A 23,479-nucleotide genomic window follows, 5' to 3' on the forward strand; every position below is an offset into this window, starting at 1 on the left:
AATTAAAAACTAGGTCAGTAGGTCAGATCAATGGAAAGGCTTGTGAACACTCTAGAGACCACATTTTTGACCCAATCTTTATGAAACTTGGTCAGAATGTTAGCCTTGATGATTTTCAGGTCTAACTTGGTACTGGGTTATGTGGGTTCAAAACTAGGTCAGTAGGTCAGATCAAAGGAAAAGCTTGTAAACACTCTAGAGACGACATTTTTGGCCCAATATTTAAGAAACTTAGTCAGAATGTTAGTCTTGATGATCTCCAGGTCAAATTTGAAACTGGGTTATGTGAAGTTAAAAACTAGGTCAGTAGGTCAGATCAAAGGAAAAGGTTGTGAACACTCTAGAGACCACATTTTTGACTTAATCTTTATAACACTTTGTCAGAACATTAGTCTTGATGATTTCTAGGTCAAGTTTGAAACTGGGTCATGTGGGGTCAAAAACTAGGTCAGTACATCAGATCAAAGAAATAGCTTGTGAACACTCTAGAGACCACATCTGTGACCCAATCTTTATGAAACTTGATCAGTATGTTAGTATTGATGATCTCTAGGTTAATTTGGAATCTGGGTCATGTTGGATCAAAAACTAGGTCAGTAGGCCAGAACAGTGGGAAAGCTTGTTAACACTCTAGGGGCCACAGTTGTGACCCAATATTTATGAAACTTAGTCAGAAAGTTTGGCTTGATGATTTCTAGGTCAAGTGTCAATCTGGGTTATGTGGGGTCAAAAACTAGATCAGTAGGTCAGATCAACTCTGGTGAGCGATGTATAGGGCCATCATGGCCCTCTTGTTTTTTTTTAAATGGACATGTTCTCTTATACATATCGCACTGCATCCAGTCATGTCATCCAAAAGTACAGGTATAAGAAAAGTACATGTGTCATTACCCTTTGTAATTTATGATTCTTTGAAAAAAGCTACCTTAACACAAAGTTAAAACTAAAGTTATGAAGCACGTTTTTGCTGATCCCATGGAGAAAAAAAATCTATTTTAGAGAACAGAATCTATTTTAGATACTGTGACTTTAACCTTGACCAGATGGCATTAAAATTATTTTATTGTCACAAAAAACCCACTTTTTTGGTTCTCAGTGGGTTGAACCGACGCCCTTCCGTTCCGCTGATCAAAAGGTAGCTTTTGGCCCATCACTTTAGACCTCTGCGCCGCAGTGGAATTTTCTAAGTTTGAAGATTAGTCAATTTTTGTGCATAATTTGCGGAAAAGTTATGTATCCAAACTGAAAATAATTTATATCCTCATATATTTGAATATGTCCTTCAGGTGCTCCACCTATAAACAAAAGAACTTATCTACTGAGTTTTATGATATTTGCTCTGGAATTTCATCAGTAAATTATAAATTTCTACATTTTACACCCTAAAAAATTGAAACCTGCCTGCAGTATGAGGGTCATTAAAAAAATTCAAAGTACATGTAAGTTTACTTTGTCCTTATTTCTGAGACTTTATATCCTCACATATTAAGAGTTTTGAGTGATGTGTTCATTTCTTATTAATTCTACATTGTTTGTATTTTAATTTTATAAAACGTTTACAATCTTTTCAATCTGTGTCCTGGTTCAAATGTGTTTGCTACTGTTTGAATAACCCTCAATGTCAAAACTTTACTGACTTACATGGAAATCTCATGGAAAGCATGGATCTTAGGCCATACTAAATTAATGTATGCTTAATGTAATTGATAAAGTACATTTTCTTGATTTTCTGTTGCCTCCCAAAAACATATAGAGCCAGTTTAGATGAGGATTTCTGCATTTGAACATGCAAGGGTCATAAAACATAATGTAATATACTCAAAATCAGCTATGTTTGGGTTCACTTTCCGTTCATAGGAATGGGTGAGTTTTACGATAAACATATATTTGGAATTGCATAGCCCCTTGTTACTAAATTTATTTGCAACAAAATATTGAAATTTATAATTTACTGATGAAATTCCAGAGCAAATAGCATAAAACTGAGTGGATAAGTCCTTTTGTTCATAGGTGGAGCACCTGAAGGACATGTTCAAAGATATGAGGATATAAATTATTTTCAGTTTGGATACATAACTTTTCCGCAAAATGCGCACAAAAATTGACTAGTTTTCATGGTGAGTTTCAGAACATTTGATTTATATTTTATAAATTAAATGCATTTTTACAATTGTTTATGTGTGTATTAAATGATTAAAATGCATCTTTAGACCTCTGTAGCAGCATATTGTCTGAGTAAATAATGTGACCAACCCTAATTTCGTGACGCCATCTTGTTTGTTCATGTCAAGTTACCTTAAATATAGCAATGCAACTAAAGTTATTGAGAGGAAATATTTTTTCTATTTTTAGCAACACTGACCTTGCCCTTACACCTAGTGAGCTTATATGCGATCCAAAACTTTGTCTTCATGCTAGCTACCGTTATACCAAGTTGTTTTGGAATCGGTCACTCTTTACTCAATTTATTGAGCGGAAACCAAAAGTTGACGCCGCCCGCCCGGCCATCCAAAGTACAACGACATTCGGCTATGTAATAAAAAGACGCTAATAGTTTGAAAAGTGTTGCATTTTTATTACTAAGACTCAAGTATACCTATAAATATTTGTTTACTTTTTCACTTGCTTTAAATATTGATACCTCGTCTATACATTTGAAAATGACGTGAATACGAAATTCAACATTTTAAATCGGAAGTAGCACATTTCAGCTGTTTCCTTGTTTTATATAAATCGAAAGTATCTAATTTCATTTTCCCCGTTACTACTTGAGCCAATAAACCCAAACAGTAGAACTAAATGACCTCCTAAGTCCCTCAGTTCTCTATTTTAGCTAATCTGTGCACAAAAAGAATATTGAGTAGCTTTCGGGATCAATATTTCCGTTGTGTGTCGGTCCGTCGTCCATAATTTCTTTAAAAAGCATATTCTTCTAAACAATAAATCTATTTTCGACCAAAATTTTCAGAAATGATCCTTTGGTAGTCTTCCATCAAATTTTGATTCTAGATCACCCATGCAAAATTCAGATAGTCATTGCAATTTCAGTTAAGAAATCCACAGCAACTCTCGTTGGATGTTCCTCTACTAAATCCGTTATGTCATGCTAAATTGTTGAAAAGACATGTCAGCCAGCTGATCGAGCAAATCTTCTCTATATGAAAAAGTTTGAACATTTTCTCCTCAGAAACCGCTTGTCCAATTTCAAAATTGTTTCACAGCAATGTCTTGTGGGTGGCCCTCTATCAAATAATTCCATTGTTGATTTCGTAAAAACATGGCCACAAGGAGGGAGAGCTAGTATATTATTAGAAACCAACATATCTTTTTTCAGAATTTGTTCACTTTTGGCTTAACTCTATACACGAGTTCTGTAGCTGTCAAGATGACAAGGGTCCACCAGTGCTGCTTGTTGGTACATTTGCGGATCAATTAGATCAGGTAAAAGATAAGTAGCGGATGAAATAAGACTGTATCTGAACTCGTTGTTACCGTGTTAGTCTGATACGATCCGATAATTGAATGTTTTCAAACATTTCAGATATAACACATATATGAACTTATAAAACAGCACTGCTACGAATTCATTTCTTTTATTTCACTTTAAAAATGTCAGAATAGTACCAGTATAACTATGGAGTTACTTGATTTACAAATTTGATTCTATTATAGAAAACAAAAGAAAAAATAGTAGGGAAGTACTTCCGTGAATTAAGAGCTTCTGTTTGCGGAAAGGGCACCTTTTGTCATATCGAGGGAAATGAGGATTTTGACATGGATAATTCTATCATAGATGACAAGATTGAACGACTTCGCCACACGATTTTTGATATTGCTTCTAAGCAATCTCATTGGGGAGAACATATTCCTGCAAAATGGATAACACTGGAACGCAAAATAGTCAGCGAGAAAGACCTGGGTAAAAAGGCATGTATAAACAACTGATTTCAAGAGCATTTTATAATAGTATTACCTTCACGTCTTCAAAAAATATTTTTATGTATATCAAATTAATGTATAGACATTACAATTTATTCATTTGGAAAGCTTCAAGGGTTCATATCGATTTTATTTATATAATAATAGTACACAAAATTAGATTGAATACTTGAAACCCATTTAGTCATTTCATTAGAAAACCACACTATCACAAGTTATAAGTATTTTCAGACTTCGAGCAAGATTATATTTTCCAATTAAAAATTCCTTGAAAATATTAATTCAGAGCTGTGGTTGATACGAGAAAGTTCCAAGTTACTGGCGGAAATAAAGGTAGAACTAATACAGATACTGGCTAATAAAACAAATGTACAAAATATATGTCCTTCCTTTAAGTTTTGTTAATAAGCGAAACATTTAGCAAATAATAATTCATAAGTATCGACTTAGCGAAGTTCAATAAGCTACGTTTGAAAATGATATATTCTTTATAGGTTCTTTATAAGAATCAGCTGCGTGATCTGAATGGAGAGTTACTAGTTAGCATTGAAACAGACGAAGAACTAGAACTTTTCTTGAGGTTTCACCACGAATCAGGAAATATATTGTATTTCAGGTATAAATAAGTTCTCCTGTTTCATGTAACCCATTTGATTTTACAAATTCTATTCACTATACATATCCGTTTTGCTGACCAGATTCAGGATGAGGATGATTTTCGTTAAATTATATGAAATACAGACCATTTCAGTTACAGTGCTCAAATTTCTGGTATAGAGTTAGGTCTTTTGGATTAGCAGTAGCAAGTATCTTTCCGTTTTATTTCGTTTTGTATGCCTATTTTTTCCTTGCAGAGATACCCAGCTCAGTGACAGTATTGTACTTGACCCTCAGTGGCTGATTGATGCTTTCAAAAGTATAATAACTGAGAAAACGTTCTACAAAAGAAACCAAACCATTCTTCAGAATTGGCTTGAATTTGAGAAGTCGGCTAAATTGACAGACGGATTTCTTGGTCTGTATCACTAAAATAATATGATATTTCGATAAAACATTTCACTTTGAAACTCTTAAACCATGTGAATATGTAAAAGAAATGTAAGCTTTTACACCGGTGACGTCAAATCATAAATATGACTTTATTTAAATGTTTGGCAAGCATATTATATGATTATTGCCTGGAAATCAGCGTTGAACGGAAATAAACGATATCATTGTGTTTTGAATCCAAAATCAAGAAAAAAGACAATTGTTTGATTGCATAAGACTAAATAGACTTACAGACAGTAACACGTTTCCATAACATATAATAATTACAACACAAGTCACGATTATTGATACAAAATCGGAATGACAGATGAAATTCTTTCTGCGAGAGGGAACATTTAACACAAACAATTTAACTTGGTACAAAATGTAGTTTAATTAACGAATGTCATTCATTTATCAGATAGTACCATCCATTATATCAGATATAAAGATTTAACCCTTTGGCAGTCACTTGACACAAAAGAATCCCTACCTGAAATTGATACAAAAGATATTAGTTTCGGGTAAAAAGGTTCAGTAAAAATTGGGAGGGGAAAGGAAGTGACGTTACTGACATACAATACAACGTGCATATATAACGTAAACTCGTTAACAGTTCCAATAACGACAAAATGGTAAATAATAAAGAATTTTTGAATCTATCAATTGTCAAAATGATAAATTTAGACTTTGTGTGGAAGTAATAACTTCAAGAAAAGGTAGTTTTGAATATTAATTTCTGTAGAAGTCCTTGGTATATTATCAAATTGGTTCGGTCACTAGATGTGTTAGTGTATATAAAACATTGATTGGATCATTCAAAACACCTATCCTACAAAATTAACAAAATGGATCAAAGGCATCACCGGTTACTTACCTACCATTTTATCGTACCTAGGATTAAAAATATTTGAACTAAATAGAACTAACACTTTTATTAGTGCACTGCTTCTGCCCAGTCATTTTATGTTACTTTGCTTTTAGTGCATATATAAAACTAGTTAAAAAGTAGTACGGCAAAAAATCAGTGAAAATACGGTAATTATGTTTCACTGCAATGAAAAATATTAGTTGCTGTAGGAATACGGAAAATAAAAAATATGCATTGTCTTTCATTTGAAAGTATATAATAAATGCACAGACTAGGTAATAAATCTTGACCTATATGTGTCAATAGTGTCATGATACAGTAATAACTATATTTTCTAGATATGGTCTGGGAGAAGTCGGAGTTTTATGAACATAAAGATCTCTTACTTAGATATCTTCAGAAACTTGGATTTATCGTAAAACCACGACAGCAGTCAAACAGTGCAAAGGTAATGTGACAAAATATTTAGCATTGATAAGCCTTAACAAAGCAACTGGTTTTTGACAATTAAGAATACAGTATGTAATAACATGCGTTATACAGATACAACGAGACTTTAAAGACGCCGCGTAATGCTGACGTACGCTCTTTAATATATACATTTGTATTATTTCTCTATTTGCTTAAAAAGAAACACACTGAAAATATTAGACAAACATATAAGTTACCCGATTTAGTCCAAATAATAAAAAACAATTTGCAAGGAATAAAATTAAAAATTGCCCTTCATTTTCACATTTTTTTGTTTTCAAATTTAAACTTAACGTTTCATCAGTAAAGCGCCAATTCCATTTATTTTATTCATTAACTAATATCAAAGCCTTTTAAGCGTCATTATTACTCGTCTTGTTCTCAGCTATATATAATTGTCACATATTCCGTCCATACTACACTAATTGTTTAAGCTTTTAATCGTCTGTTTTAACTTGTCTTTTTCATCTGATTTCTGTAAAAATACTATCTTCTTTCCACTAGGTACATTTGTCTAGTTCGTAATTCCTATGAATGAAACTGTGTCATGTGACCACCAATAATATTTCAAGTCCGCCGTCAGAATGTTGGCTTGTTGTAAAATAGTTGGTCCCTTAATAGTGTGTGACGTCATTGCTAAATCATCACTCGTAGCGTCGACCCTGACAATGTGGGTGTTAACGTTGCACTGCCACATGTCATATGACGACTTTCCAATTTTGATGGGAGAGGAAGGCCAAATGTGCCCCTCCGCGCATTATTTCATCACAAGCGAGTACCAACGACTTTCTGTAAGCCAGCTGGATGGCTTCCTCACATAAAGAATTCAACGCCCCGATTCAGGCTCGCACCCACGTCGGTAATGGGCAACTGATTTAAAGTCAGATATCTTAACCACTCGGACACGGAGGGCCCTAGCATGAAATTGTTTTTGTCATACTTTAAGCACGCTATTACACCAACATCCTTGCTTCAGTTATATCATCATGTAAAAATTGACTGCTATTTTTTTCAATATCATAGTCATCCAATCTCGTGTGAGCATTTCAGCTTTATGGTACTCTGTATCGTTTGGGAACTGAAAAAAAATCCAGTTTTACAAAGTCTTTGTTTCCGTACATGATCGCTTTCGAATATTTACTGCGGTGTTTCTCCACGATTGTAATATGATTGGTCTTTATTCCTTTATTCTGCTTTATGAGTGGGTGTAGTAAGCATTGTTCACAAACATCTTGTGTCTTCTTGCAACAATAATATTTTTTCTTACAATGGCCTGAGAATTTTTTCAATTTTGTCTTCTTCATAGAAATAACCACCGTTCCTCCTCGGCGCCAATGTTAAGCCTCAGTAAAACACCTGACGTTTTCTGACTGTCAAATATCCAATAAACAAACGGGTCTTAACATCCATACCGATTTTACAATAAACATATACAGACGTGGCCTTATAGAAGTCGCATACAGTTGACGCCTACAATAGTACCTAATGTTACAAAAATGTTAAATAAATGTTAATATGTAACATGATTATACAGGCCTGAAAAGAAAACTTCAATAGCTACGAGTACCTAGACATAATGAAATGTAAAACGTTCAGTGAACCCAAAGTGTTTTAGGCTTAGCCTACGCCGACTCGAATACGTGTGAAATTATCTGTTTGTTTTGCGAGATACATTCAGCCTACAGTCCCTGGCTAGCGGATTTTTCAAAGTCCAAGCTTCCCCGCGCTTGGCCTCTAGTGCGGACAATTTCCTGAGCCGCGGGGATGTCGTTTTTTATGCATCTCCGAAACACATTGCACAGCTTCCATCGCGATGAAGTGCCGGTGATTAGCAGTGAATTTAGGTGAACTCGTATAATATGTATACTATTATAATAAGTTGATTCATTTAAACCAGGTGATTTTGGTTTTGAGTAATATTGCAAAAATAACAACCCCTTAATGATGTTGAAGTAATTTATGTTGATGGCAGAGGTGAGAAAATTACATCACGCATCGAAAATTTGATTTCTTTCATCAACATAATGTGGTCGATAATTTTCCCAAGTTCGATGATGTCGATTTTTTAAAATTCTAAGATATGTATTTAATTATATTTGATGACTGATTTTTAGTCCCCTACTGGTTGAAAACCAGTTTCGGGGACTATAGGAATGCGCTTTTCCGTCATTCCGTCTTTCCGTCATTCCGTCATTCTGTCATTCCGTCATTCCGCCCGTCTGCAATTTCGTGTCCGGTCCATAGCTCTTTTATCCATGAAGGGATTTTATTATTACTTGGCACAAATGTTCCTCATGATGAGACGACGTGTCATGTGTAAAACCCGGACCCCTAGCTTAAAGGTCAAGGTCACAAATGGAGGTCAAATGTCAACAGGGCTTTTTTCCTGTCCGGTCCATAACTCTCCCATCCATGAAGGGATTTTAATATCACTTGGCACAATTGTACCTCATAATAAGATGATGTGTCATGCACAACTTTCAGACCCCTAGCTCAGAGGTCAATGTCACACTTAGTAGTCAAATGTTAACATGGCATAAACAGGGTCTGTTTCGTGTCCGGTCCATAACTCTTTCATCCATGAAAGGATTTTAATATTACTTGACACAAATGTTCCCCATGATGTGACAACATGTCATGCGCAAAACCGCACCCCTTACTCAAAGGTGAAGGTCACAATTGGAGGTCAAAGGTCAACAGGGCTTTTTTCCTGTCCGGTCCATAACTCTCTCATACATGAAGGGATTTTAATATCAATTGGCAAAATTGTACGTCATAATAAGACGATGTGTCATGCACAACTTTCAGACCCCTAGCTCAAAGGTCAAGGTCACACTTAGTTGTCAAATGTTAACATGGCATGAACAGGGTCTGTTTCGTGTCCGGTCCATAACTCTGTCATTCATTAAGGGATTTCAATATTACTTGGCACAGATGTTCTCCATGATGAGACAACGTGTCATGCGCAAATCCTGGAGCCCTTGCTCAAAGGTCAAGGTCATACTTAGAGGTCAAAGGTCTAATTCAAGAATGACTCTGTCTGGAGCATTTCTTCTTTATGCATGGAGGGATTTTAATGTAACTTGGCACAAATGTTCACCACCATGAGACAAATTGTCTTGCGCCAGAACCAGGTCGCTAGGTCAAGGTCATACTTAGAGGTCAAAGGTCAAATTCAAGAATGACTTTGTCCGGAGCATTTCTTCTTCATGCATGGAGAGATTTTGATGTAACTTGGCACAAATGTTCACCACCATGAGGCACACTTTCTTAGTATTACGTCTTTGTTGTTACTATAAATAGATTACATTGTAACTTTTTTATTACTGGCCGTAGGGAAAAATTGAGACCACTTTTCTGTGGTACAACATGCATGTTACATCCAATATTTAGGTGTATTTTGATCTATCTCTACCTGGTAAAGGTTTTTCTTGTGTACTTACATTTTATAGAATTTTTTTTCTTTTTTTTTTAGGATTAATTTCGCTTTGTTGTTACTGTAAATAACTTTTATGATAACTTTTTGTATTTTTGTATAATCGGCCAAAAAAATTCCAAATGAAAACAACTGTACGTTTATATATATATATATATATGTATATATATATATATATGCAAATTTTAATCCAACTGCTTTGTTATATTATATTGTATATATAGTACAATATTGTTTATACATCATTGACAGATATCAGTTCATTATGTTATACTGCAGTAGAGAAAATTAGGTGCCTTCCAGTAGGGGACTTTGTATTGCATGGCAATACTTCATTCACTTGTTTTCTAAGTGTTTCATGCCATATTCTAAGACTTCCAAGGTCAGTTCGTTAACCAATAAAAATGTTGGACTCTAATCACAACTTACTGTAGGTCATTTTGACCTACGATTAGAAATTTAAAGACTTGAAAAAAGCCATACTTAAGTCTGTTCTTCATCTTTTTAACCTGTTGTTTTTGAAGTAAACGAATGGAAAGAATTCCCATATTATTCACAACTTACTGTGGGTCATTTTGAATTGGTTGTGAATTATGGTACACACTATATAATAAAGTATAATAATCGTAATTATGCTCGCCAATATGGTTTTAAACCGTCGGCGAGGGTAAATAACCTCAACACACACACGCACGTACACAGGCGAATGCGCACGCGCACGCACGCACGCACGCACGCACGCACACACACACACACACACACGTCAGATTTTGCATTTTCTTGTAATATACTTGTGCGACGACAAGAAACGGATTAGGAGTAACTAATGATGAGATAATCAAATAATTCACTTCTTTATCCTATATTTTATGATTTTCCGGGAGTTTAACATATCGATTTACGAGCTAATAATGCACAAGAAATAAATGCAGATTTAAATGAAATCCTTCCTAACATTTCAGAGCTGCAGTCAATACATCATTACATGTATACCTAATATAAAAAATTTAATCTTTTCAGATATTTTCAGATTGTGAGTTTCAAAAGTATTATTGTGTAGCTTACTATAATCTGATATTGCAAAATTGCACTAAATAAGTCGTGAAGTAACATACATGTAGTGAAATTTCAAAAATATCGAAAATGCAATAATGTCATTTTACGTACACCTAATTTTTAATTAATCACAAAATATTCCATTTATTTTAAATTGTATTTATTACGTACTCGTGTTAATACTTTACGTACATACACAATCAATGTAATAGACCACCAATGTAACTGTATTTTTTTACTTTTTAAAATAGGTTTAAGTTTGCAAATGAATGTAAAGATGTATAGCCTTAAATCTCGTGTTTTTAAAACGTATTTTCTAAATTGGGAGACATTTATTTGTACTATGAAAAAAAATACCAAAGGAATCGGGGAAGGGTCGGTAACAGTTTTGTTAAGTGTACAAACAAGCGAAATTCGATACACTAAATTAAAATGATACTGCTTTGTGTTTAATGTTTCACGACGTTTTGATAAAACGTAATGTACACATATGGATGTTTTGTCGGTCAAACGTTAATCTATTACCCTAGAGTCAATATAAAAAGCTATTGCACTAGGTCCAAAAGACCGAATGTCATTCAATAAGTGTTTTATTACAAATGATATCAGTAATATACTTTCATAGGTTTTTCTTCAAGTCCGGACTTTAGTGTTGAATTAAAGAACGATCGAAAGCACAAACTACGTACCGGCGCTTTATATAAGGAGTCATAAAATTAATCAGATTGTTCTGGACAGAAGTGCAGAAATAAATATTCCGAGATATATTTTAAAAACATTGTATAAGGCAATGCATGAGGGGAGGTAATAAGAATATACTTAAGCAACGCTTTTGTTCTTAGCAAACATTTTATACAATACTCTTTTATAAAATGTCTTATATATTGTCTGTAATTGAAATAAATCCAATAAATCAACTATTGCATTATCTCTAGAGACCTTTTTAAAGCTTTTTTAAAAGTTATAATGAATATTGCAAATGTTTCACACTTGCAGTCGTAGACGAAAGTACACACTGTCGTATACAATTTAATATCTCAACGAAAGATAAGACTGATGATCTTGTTTTCACAGTTGTAAAACAAACACACTGGTTGTTGCAGGTGAAAGTTGGTATGGTACACAACGTGCAATGGGATGGAAAGTCGGACGTTGACGACGCAATCATACTAGCTTCTGGTACGGAGAAAGAGATGCGATTCCATTTCCATGACACTGAACCACAATCGACGCAGCCAAAGAAACGCATCAGACTTGAACAACCTGAGGTAGTAATAATGTTACTCGTCAAAATTTAAGAATTTAGCATATTGTATTTCTCGATTCAGGCTTTGACTGGTTCCGTTTTCAATAGTTCATTGAAAACAATATACCTGTACAGGTAAAATATAGTACATTTTGAATCTGTGTCATTACAGACATAGAAAAGTGTGAAATGTCAAGAACGTGTATCTTAGTTCACTATGCATAAAATAGTGATGGCAGTATACATGTACAGTATGAAAAGTGGCACTTTTAACAAGTGTGAAACGGGTCAGATTTTGTTTCGCCATCTTAAGTATTCCAGAATGACATGTGACAGATTATGTGAAATGTTCTATGTAACTTATATTTCTGTTTGATTAAACGAATGAATATAAACATTTTATCCTACACAAGAATTAATTGAAAGTTACCTTTGAAATTGCAAAAATGCGACGAAAATCATTACACGAGCAATTTGATTTTTTTACTATCATAGTTAAAAAAGGAATAAATTTTAATTTGATAAATACTATAAATAAACAATTTAACTGATGAAATTATTACATGTCAACATTAAATTTATGAATTTGTTCTTAAAGCGACTAACCCACACATCGTTGTGTCAGATTTAAAAAAAAATCAAAACGTTTGCTTTATTCACCTATATGCTGCATAATCGATGTTCTTACAATGTATATTTAATCAAATTCTGATGAAAATCGTTGTTTTCCTAATGCATTTAAAATAAAAACATTCGTCTACAATTTCTGATAAGGGTTTCCCGGTTTATAAAAAAAATTCTCGTCAGCAAACATCACGTGATTTTCAAAAGAGCGCACACATATAGGTATCGCACACTGTTGTGACGTTTTGAAATAATAAACATAAACTGAAGTCAGTACATTTAGTACGTTAGCAATGCAGTCCTTGATTTCTCGTCGGCCTAGTGCGGTTATGGCATTCGTATTATACTTGTTTGTCGTGAGTTCAGTTTCAGACCCGTTAAATTTTGCCTTTATTTTTTTCTTCACTACAATTCAATGAAGACACAACGAGTTTGTAAATCTAGTTCTAACATGTTCACAAAAATTATATGTCCCAATTGACACGTAATTATGTCTAAATACACTCCACCTTTAATATAGTCTAATGCTTTTTTAATCTTTTCTGTGATATTTTCAAACCTGTACGGGTAAGTTTTATAAAAATCTTACACTTCACATTAATACAAGCATTGCCTGGCCATAATTTTAGGATTGATTTATTTATAGATACTTTTATACGAAATTTTATACGAAAAGAAGAAACAAAATAATAAATTAGAAAGCAGAGAAAAACAAACTTGCACAAGGTATGTAATGCAAATTGAAAAAAAAAATGGGGATCAAACTCCCGAGGAAAAGGTATTATTAGTTACACTGCTTGTACACTGCTTGTTGGTGACAGGATACGGGATATACGCTGTCGAGGAAATCCATATCAGGCGAGAGCGAAGCTCGAGCCTGATATGAATTTTCGAGACAGCGTATATCCCGTACCCTGTCACCAAAAAGCTGTGTAACAGTTTTATCTTGCCGACTGTCCCTTACTTACAGTAATCAACACATTTTGTAAATTAACAAAGCTACTTACAGTGCAGACTGGAATCCTACAATCATTTATTTGGTGATCATGTTTTCTTTTTAGTTGATTTTCACCAGCCATACAATGCACAATGATCTGTGTTTTGGTTAAATGACAAAACACAAAAGCTCATTTACACAGGTTATGAACTGGTTTAGATCAGAAACACTAAAAAAAACTTCTTGTTCCCTCCCTTCGAAAGTCACCAGATTTCACAATGTCACAAATGTCTTGATACTTCGGCTTTCATCCCGTTTCCTGTTAAATCATTTATCTTGCAAGTAGATTAAATGATTCTACAACAAACTGCTGAGTAACAAATATGTCAATTCCTTTATTTTACGATGATTTAACATAAAAAAAGATTTCAACGTCCGTGTATCCAATACAGAGTTATTCCGCTTTTACGGCTAACTTTTGTCAAACTTCATGAGCCTCGATTTAAGTACAGTTGAATGAAATCGGCAAGAAAACACTAAATTTACTCTCGGAAACGATACTATCACTGGAGCTAATGGATAATCTGACGAAATCGGCGAGAAAACACTAAATTTACTCACTCTCGGAAACGATACTATCGCTGGAGCTAATAAATAATCTGACGATTCAATTACGCCAGCAGTGTGGCAGCCATTTTGTTTTTATCAAAATTCATATCTGAAATATACTAGCAGGATATGGAATATATCCTGTTTCCACGTGACGTCTATTGACCAATAGAAATGCTAGAAACTTGTAGGAGGCAAGATAAAATAGAAATACCGTAACCGCTCGACCAACGAGGAATCACTAACTAAATCGTAAACTTTGTGTTTTGACTTAGTTTTATGTTACTGTTTTGTTTTCACTTCAAAACGCTATAATACTGTGCGCTACCTATAGCTCGGTGTTGTGGCGAGCGATGTTTTACATGTACTTTTAAAAATGGAAGGGTCCGTTATTTAGGTAGTGTTTTTGGTACGATTCAGTGGTTCTTAACTAAATAAGGCAAAGTAAAACATGCTGACATCCATAATCGGTAGACGAGTATATAAATTAACCCATCAAACTACATGCGCTGTTTTGATTGCTACCCACGTATATTTATCAATGTTTACAAAATAAAGCGTTATAACGGTTTATAAAAGTACATGAGAAAAACTGCAAAAATTCTAATGTTCCCGTAATTCTGGAAACTATAAACTGGTCAAACATTATGTTTCATGTTAAAATATATTAAACAGTGGCGGTATTTTGCCTTTCAGTGATAAATTATTTAAAAAAAAATTACAATTCACAATGTGTGGGTTAGTCTCTTTAAATCGTATTATTAGCAACAGAAAAACTAATAGACGCTAATTTAAATGTAACAACAGTAGATAGTATGTACATTGGATCACAGTAGATTTCGCAGTGATTGCCGCTGATTCTACGCGATCCATTGCAATTCACCGCGACCCGCTGAGATTACCGCGGGCATTTATAAACACTTTATTGCGGCGTTTACTATAATCATCACGATTTTTCGCTCACATCAACGGCCGTTCAATATGAAATCATTGCAGTTTTCAAATCAATGTTAATATTTGTGCCGGGGTTAACGCGGAAAAAGCAAAATTTGTATCTGAGTAAATTACAAGGTAGATAATAACGTTATTACGAGAACATCTTTTGAAGATTTTCAAATTTGCGCGTAACAGTACAGAATAAATAATGCTCTGCCTGGTTTCCCTTTTTTACAGATAATGTGCATAAGTGTTTTAACGAGGACTAGTTTTACGGCCTTTCTCTGATGTCTATTTTGTAGTCATCCTAACTATTTTAAAGAGAAAGGTAGAACTGGGAAATATAAGTTTGATATAATGGTTTATATTACAGGCTACAGATTACTACTTTGTTCCATGTATTCTTAAAACTCCCCCAAAAGAGGAACTACTCACATCTGTTAATTGTGGACACCAAAACTCAACCAGTAAGCTTTGTTTCAAGACAGCGTCGGGATTTCTACCAACAGCAGTTTTCAACCAACTTCTGGCGGCTTGCATCAATAAATGGCCCCTTTTTGAATCAAACAACGAGTACATGTTGTATTGTGGATTTGGCGTTTTTGACATTGAGGAGTGTCATACACTCTTTGTTTCGTTCTATGACCATGAAATACAGCTGTGGATAACAAACGATCAAGAACCAGAGAATGATATATGTGCAAACATATATACGTTTGTGCATAGTTTTCTTCAGAATGATTGTGGGCTATCAAGGGATTTAAAAACATTTTTGAGATGTCCGGCTGCATCTGTTCGTTCGAATGAAAGAAGATTTTCAATAGATGAGGTCGCCAAACAGAAGAACGTTAAATGCAAATGTACTTCACCGAATCACGTATTGCTGACAGAGAATCTTACAAGATACTGGTTCAGTACGTATTTAAATGTATCAAAATGATTGTGACTAAAGATGATACTCGTGGTAAATTGTCAAGCAATGTTTAAATATTTGTACGGGGGCTACTTAACTTTTGATAAAGTAGATCTTGCCATATAATAATTGTAAAAGAGGAGAAAGCAATATTTCAGTAATAATTTAAATGTTTAAGTGTTTTGTTCTCTATTAATTTGAAACCATCCATTACATGAAATAGCTTTTCTCTGTCAGTTTGTTTTAATTTTTAATCCCCCGCCGTGGCGGAGGGATTATAGGAATGGTCTGCGTCCGTACTTCCGTCCTTCCGTCCGTACTTCCGTCCGTAACAAAATCGTGTCCGGTCCATATCTCCTAAACCCCTTGAAGGATTTTCATGAAACTTGGGTCAAATAATCACCTCATCAAGACGATGTGCAGAACCCATAAGTCAGCCTTGTCGGTTCAAGGTCAAGGTCACAACTCAATGTCAAAGGTTTGAGCCTGCCATTTTGTGTCCGCTCTTTATCTCCAAAACCCCTTGAAGGAATTTTATAAAACTTGGGTCAAATGATCACCTCATCAAGACGATGTGCAGAACCCATAAGTCAGCCATGCCGGCTCAAGGTCAAGGTCACAACTCAAGGTCAAAGGTTTGAGCCTTCCATTTTGTGTCCGCTTTATATCTCCTAAACCCCTTGAAGGAATTTTATAAAACTTGGGTCAAATGATCACCTCATCAAGACGATGTGCAGAACCCATGAGTCAGTCATGCTGGCTCAAGGTCAAGGTCACAACTTAGGGTCAAATGTTTGAGCCTTCCATTTTGTGTCCGCTCTATATCTCCTAAACCCCTTGAAGGATTTTCATCAAACTTGGGTCAAACGATCACCTCATCAAGGCGATGTGCAGAACCCATGAGTCAGTCATGTCGGCTCAAGGTCAAGGTCACAACTGAAGGTCAAAGGTTTGAGCCTTCCATTTCGTGTCCGCTCTATATCTCCTAAACCCCTTGAAGGAATTTTATAAAACTGGGTCAAATGATAACCTCATCAGAACGATGTGCAGAAATTATGAGTCAACCATGCCAGCTCAAGGTCAAGGTCACAACTAAGGGTCGAAGGTTTGAGCCTTCCATTTGGTGTCCACTCTGTAGATCTCCTAAACCCCTTGAAGGATTTTCATCAAATTTGGGTCAACTGATCACCTCATCAAGAACTCATGAGTCAGCCATGTCAACTCAAGGTCAAGATCACAACTGAAGGTCAAAGGTTTCAGCTCTGTATCTCCTAACCCCTTGAAGGATTTTCATGAAACTTGGGTCAAATGATCACCTCATCAAGACGTTGTGCAGAATTCATGAGTCAGCCATGTCAGTTCAAGGTCAAGGTCACAGCTAAAAGGTTTACCCTTTCACTATCCATAGCAGTGGCGGGGGATTTAGCTGTCTTCAGACTGCCTTGTCAAGTTAGCTTTGTGATTACAAGTCACAATATTTATAATTCCAGTTCAAATCCGCCGTGTAGTGTTTGATTCATGACTTTGACTTGTAACAAGTTGTCAATAATATGTAAATATGAAATTTTGCTGAACTTTGATACCATGACGTATTTCTATTTTCTTTTTATTTATAGTTGAGTCGACTGATTCTATATATGAAAATGATAGGGAACTTAGTGAACAAGATCTGACTACAATTGCCAGTTTTATCGGGAGGAATTGGCAGATTCTAGGTAGCAAGCTTGGGCTGACCGAAGTAGAGATTCAGCATATAGAAGATGACAATCGAAACTCAACGGTGAAGCAGATATTAACAATGTTGCACAAATGGAGGAGGGAAGTTTCAAGTGAAGCCAAAAGTGTATGCAACCTTTACAAAGCAATGAAGAGTTGTAATGATGTAGTTAAGTTTGAATGGAAATCTATTAAATCAGTCTTTAATGGCAAGTAATATACTTCTGCTATAAGAGAATTGACGTTATAAGAAAGGGTTATTTTACTTAAAAAATATCACTCTCCAATTGCCGCACATCAACCTCAAAATATCGCTTTGTAATTGAACCAAGTTCTCTTATTACAGTATATGTCTAATCCCCCTTTGGAGCAACGAGTCCATCTAGTAACATATTTAATAGATTTCCGCCTAAACATTAGGGGTGTGGCAGATTTCATAACTCGATCAAATCGACTCTGCTATTTAACTCAACTGGGCACTTACCTAATATGAATATTTACCGCATGTCTGTCCGTTAACTCTTTTCTTTAACCAAAATCACCTTAAAAACATATAGTGGAAATCGATATAACTTTCCGTAATTGGTCCTAGAAGGTCTTATACCAGACTTGTTCAAGGAAATACATTCAGTTATGGAATGGATTCTTTTAAATATTTTTGTCAAGAACTGAGGCCATATTTCAAAGAAAAAAATCAAAGAAATGTTAGATAACACTCTGCCAATGTTTTCAATAGTTGCATTTTATCAAAGATAATGGCTACCAGGGAGCGTAGTCATTTCTCGATATATATATACTTAGAAGCTTTGAAAAACATTCATATCAGTTACTGATGGCCCTATTTCGGTTATTTCAAACAACTTTTCTTTGGGTGATCCTTAAATGAAATTATTTAAACTACTATGATTTGTAAAAATCGTTTGGTCCAGTTCTAAGGTAATATTATACAAATGGTTTGGATGAGTTTTAGCAAGATTCTTGCAATAAAACGTAGCTACCGAAGTTAAAAATGGAGAAAACATTTCGAATAGCGCGATCTCTAAAATCGATAGTTTGATTTACAAAAAAAAGTTAATAAGACGAACATTTCTGAAGTGACCTCGTGCGAAGACCGTCATTTTTTTCTGATTTTCAAAGGACAATGCTGGCAGAGGGCGCAGTCATATTTTCCTTATACGTAATACGGATTTAGTTTGGACTTACAAATAGCTGCTGGAATTGTGTTGCAATAGTGTCACACAAATTTTCTTTAATGACCCATCAATATTATAAAAAGAATTTGCGACAAAAACAATGAACGTTTTACCCTCAACCTTTAAAATAAGCAGTGCCCGGTCAGTAACTCTAGCGAGTATTTCAAGAAATATGCCATTTGTTATACTATATAGATGTTGCCAAGATATTTTATAGGCGTTACAACAGACTATTGAAAGAGTTGACAATTTCTAGCGAATATATCAAAGAATGATGTTGCACCTTAGTTCAAGAAATTGGCTGAAAACGCTGGTTGTGTTTCGTAGATGTTTTATTAATCTAAGTTTAAAGTTGCATAAATGTAAAACGTTTTGTCTACTTATTTTGCACTCTGCTGTATGTAAATACCAAAAATCTTGAACACATGTACAAATTCTCAGTAATAATTTGGCCATGTCTTCCCTTGTTATGTTGTTACTAACTTCTTTTAAGCGTTTCTTAATTCTCTTGTTTACTATTGAATATGAGCAATTAAAAGTATACATATACAGGTATTTGAAGACTGTATTATTTAAACAATACTTGACCAAGCAATTATATTTTTTTTAAATCCTTGTAATAACAAACTTGTTCATTTCGTATGTTGCTTTTCTTTTACATGTTTCGCTTCTTCGAAACCTGATTTGAACATCAGCTTGGCTAAGAGAAAAACAGCTTAAACTTAAACTTAAAATACTTAAGGTAACGGAAAAATAATCCAGACTGTTAACACTAACAAAGTTTGCCATGAAAATTTAGATACCTTAAAAATGTTAACTTGACATAAAGTCCAGTTTAATATGCCAAAAAAATCGAATCAGTATAAATTCAAATCATTTAACACATAAACCCACCTGAATTTAGTACAACCAAAGAATATATAAATTCTCTCTTCAGTTGTTTAAATCCACAATGTTAATTCTTCAAACGTTATACATCCAAGCTGATAATTTTTTTTAATTAAGAAATACAGGAAAGTTTTTTTTTTTTAAATAAGATCCTACTGTAGGTTCTCCCCTGGTCTCAGACAGCTTCCTACTTCCTTATAAAAGCATTCTGGATGGTTTTAGAACGTTTATGTTTAACCAAGATTCTGGATGGTTTTAGAACGTTTATGTTTAACCAAGATAAAAGCATTCTGGATGGTTTTAGAACGTTTATGTTTAACCAAGATAAAAGCATTCTGGATGGTTTTAGAACGTTTATTTTTAACCAAGATAAAAGCATTCTGGATGGTTTTAGAACGTTTATGTTTAACCAAGATAAAAGCATTCTGGATGGTTTTAGAACGTTTATTTTTAACCAAGAATAAAAAGAAGGGAAAACCCAGACTTTAGAGTTGTGTAAACATCCTTTTTATGGAACGATTTATGGAACCCTCTAGAAAATCATAGTCTGTTAATAACTTATTGTCTCAAAACTCTGTATTGAATGCATGAAATGTTGAGAGAATCATTTTTCATATAAAACGTGTATATTATAGATTTGGACGTCATATTGGTATTAATCAATATATACATGTATGCAATTTCTTTAACTTTAAATGAATGTAGTTTACGTTATTGTATGCTCTGTTTATAGAAATTTTGAAATACCTGTAACGATATAACAAAGTATTGTTGAACTAAATACCCGTTTGATTTTAAAATGTGTTAGCAAATGGAATGATAATGTCTAGATATAAATAATATCTTCTATTTCGAATTGTTGACTAGCTTGATTTTTCATTTATTAAAACTATATATATATATATATCTGCTCAATGTAGTGATTAATGTTGGATATATATAATATTGTATAAACAACACACACTTTGGCGTAAAAAGGAAACATTATTCTTTCTCGCAAAACTCGAGCTTTAAAGAATAAGCATTTAAGTAAATTGTTTCACTGTTGATCATTATTGAATAATTATACAGAGAATAGTAATAATTCTAGTTTGTTTACGTGTTTATTTGTTTTGCATACTTTTCACGCTATTATTCAATGTGTAGCAATAAATGGGTATTTATTATACAATGAAATGTAAGGTATTATCAGCTGACCTATTCATGTGATTTATATGTGATGTCTACTGTTGAAAACGTCTCACAAATGAATTGACTTCCTGGTATTTAGTTTGGTAGACCATGAGCTGCACGAGTCATTTGACATGATGCACGTTCCGTTATTCAAGGACGAATTATCTTTACAAGCGTTGCTAGATTCGATTATAATAGAAGTCATACCATATGATTTCTCTGTCCAGTTGCGCGTTAATTTACTTACTCATGTGTTTCACACTTGTGTGGGGATAACTAAGATATAGATAACACACCAAAAGAAAAGTAATGTCAGAAAATCTGAATCCACATTTATACACGTGATCATGTGCTTCAAGGTACTGAAGGGTAGTTATGGATGAACTTTGATAAAGATAGCGTAAGCAGAAACGTAACTTGGCTCACTGAACAGTATTGTCACAGTACCATTCCACGTTAATTCACGTGCGGGATTCTTGAGGTCGGCGAGCAGATGTCCACACCATCCTGAAACATATATGCATGTGCATTAATGTGGTTTGGCACTGGTCAGTATTGTTCGAGGATCTAAGTTGCACATCTTGCTATGTAATCCATTTTAATTAACCTCAGCACATGAATACGTGTATTAACATGTATTTGTACTCCGCGTAGTTCTTCTAATTATAAAACATGTATAAGAGCATTGAATTCCTAATGGCTAAGGGCGACGACTTCGAATCACATTCCCCTCATCTCTGTGGGCTTAAAACCTCGCTTTGGGTGTAAAAAATTCTTTCATGTGATTAAGCTGGGTTCCGGACATTTGCCACCCTAGGACATCCCCAATAATGAAAAGGTGGACTATCTGAGTTGGGGTCTGGGTCAAATATCTTACAACCTGTGCCATTAAGCCAAATGTAGAAGGCTGGTGGTTCAACAAAGGTGCCGCAAATTCCTGGAATAATGTCAGGAGTCAAGATGATGTTCTTTGGTTTTCCTCCACCACTAAAGGTCGCTATATGACCTATAATTGTGTTAATGTGTCATTTATTACAACAAAAACAAAAACACATGTAAAAACGCGGACAATTGGTTTATTCTGTACCGTGAGCCAGGCTATATCCCTGTCTGTGTTATCTATTTAATCACACAATAGCCTCATGCTCACAACTACGTACATTTACGAGGTCTTGGACTCTATCAAGGTTTTGCATCAACACCAAACAGCTGTTTTAACGCGGAATTGTACTCCGACAGTACTTTCAATCAGCCAAGCTACGCCCTTGGCTATGTATTCTATATCTTAAATAACCAGATACGAGTATTAAGTACATACACTAAATTAAATACGGACTTGTAGTCTGTTGAGAGTTCCGTATCAATTCTGAAAACAGCACTCGTTCATTAACACGGACTTGTACTCGTTGATAACTGCAAAAATCATTAAACTAAAACACTGGATATGCTGTCTATGTCTTGTCTAGATATGAACAAGTGCATGAGTTGTCACTGGTTCTCGTTTAGCACTGTCTAATGAGCAATACTAAATCCCTGCTATATTTTTCATATTGTAGTTTACCTAACACTAGCCCAAAGCAAATGAGAACGTGCATAACCAACGCGGTCTAGTCCACATTCATTGCAAAGTATCAGCCTGATGTACAACAACACTTGATATTTTATACACAAGCTGAATGGTTACAGTATGTCCCTATAGTTTAGTAGTTCAGCTTTTAAAGTGGAATGTCCTAGGTACAAACACCCGCCGAAGCATCTCCGTAAAAAGAGGGTTTTCATGGTCAACCAGTTTCATCAAAGTGTCACTTGTAACGAAACAATGCAAAGATTGACACTCGGACTTTTCAGTGAGGGGTAAATGTTTAAAAATCACACACACAAAATATTCGCTTTCGGCTACATAAAGGAATTTTACAAATTTTACAAAAAAATCGATATTTAACCATAACAGACTTTTTTTACAATGTAAAAGCAAAATACGGAACACCTGTCACGAATTAGTACGTCGGCGTTTACCCACTGAGCAAGCTCATTTAAAGAACAGTTGCTAATTCTAGTAAATACAGATAATACTTTGAAACAAGAGCTTTTTCTGGGGAAATTAATACTGAATAACTTATACTTTCCATTGTTCTTGTTGTACCTCGATAAGGCTCAAACACCATGATCGAACTAAATTAATGTAAGGGAGATGCACCCAGCATGGTAAATCTTTTGTCTGTTATATGTTTCCTCCATTCAGATTTTCATTAAAAATGTTTAATTTATAACCTTTAGTTCCGAAGAAATTTTGCTTAAGAAGTCTATTCATGACTTTAATATGACACTTGGAGTTCTAACTAACCAATCAGAGAGCTGAATTTTCAAGTATCTGCCAGCTTCCACTTAGGCAAAACGAAGTATCCTTATAATGAACTTATAGCGATTTCTAAAATAAATATT

General features: G+C 34.5%; 1 protein-coding gene across 2 annotated transcripts; it reads left to right on the forward strand.

Annotated features, from left to right (window-relative positions):
* Positions 1-2,371: 2,371 nt before the first annotated feature.
* Positions 2,372-20,107, forward strand: LOC128558979 (uncharacterized). Of its 2 annotated transcripts, XM_053549552.1 has the most exons (8): positions 3,100-3,441; positions 3,673-3,927; positions 4,434-4,555; positions 4,794-4,954; positions 6,178-6,287; positions 11,906-12,070; positions 15,528-16,068; positions 17,684-20,107. In XM_053549552.1, the coding sequence occupies exons 2-8, from the start codon at positions 3,775-3,777 to the stop codon at positions 17,998-18,000; spliced, it is 1,569 nt and encodes a 522-aa protein (XP_053405527.1). In that variant the 5' UTR covers positions 3,100-3,441; positions 3,673-3,774; the 3' UTR covers positions 18,001-20,107. The 2 variants fall into 2 exon arrangements, with proteins under 2 accessions (XP_053405528.1, XP_053405527.1); XM_053549553.1 differs by lacking the exon at positions 11,906-12,070 and having other exon boundaries at positions 2,372-3,441.
* The last annotated feature ends 3,372 nt before the right edge of the window (positions 20,108-23,479 follow it).

This window comes from Mercenaria mercenaria, chromosome 8 (assembly GCF_021730395.1).
Source record: "Mercenaria mercenaria strain notata chromosome 8, MADL_Memer_1, whole genome shotgun sequence".
Classification (NCBI taxonomy): domain Eukaryota; kingdom Metazoa; phylum Mollusca; class Bivalvia; order Venerida; family Veneridae; genus Mercenaria; species Mercenaria mercenaria.

Excerpts from the sequence above, each read along its gene's own strand:
- LOC128558979 (XM_053549552.1), top strand. The coding sequence starts at position 3,775 with ATGGATAATTCTATCATAGATGACAAGATTGAACGACTTCGCCACACG. Across the intron at positions 3,928-4,433 it reads AGAAAGACCTGGGTAAAAAG|GTTCTTTATAAGAATCAGCT; the intron begins GCATGTATAAAC and ends TATTCTTTATAG. Across the intron at positions 4,556-4,793 it reads GGAAATATATTGTATTTCAG|AGATACCCAGCTCAGTGACA; the intron begins GTATAAATAAGT and ends TTTTCCTTGCAG.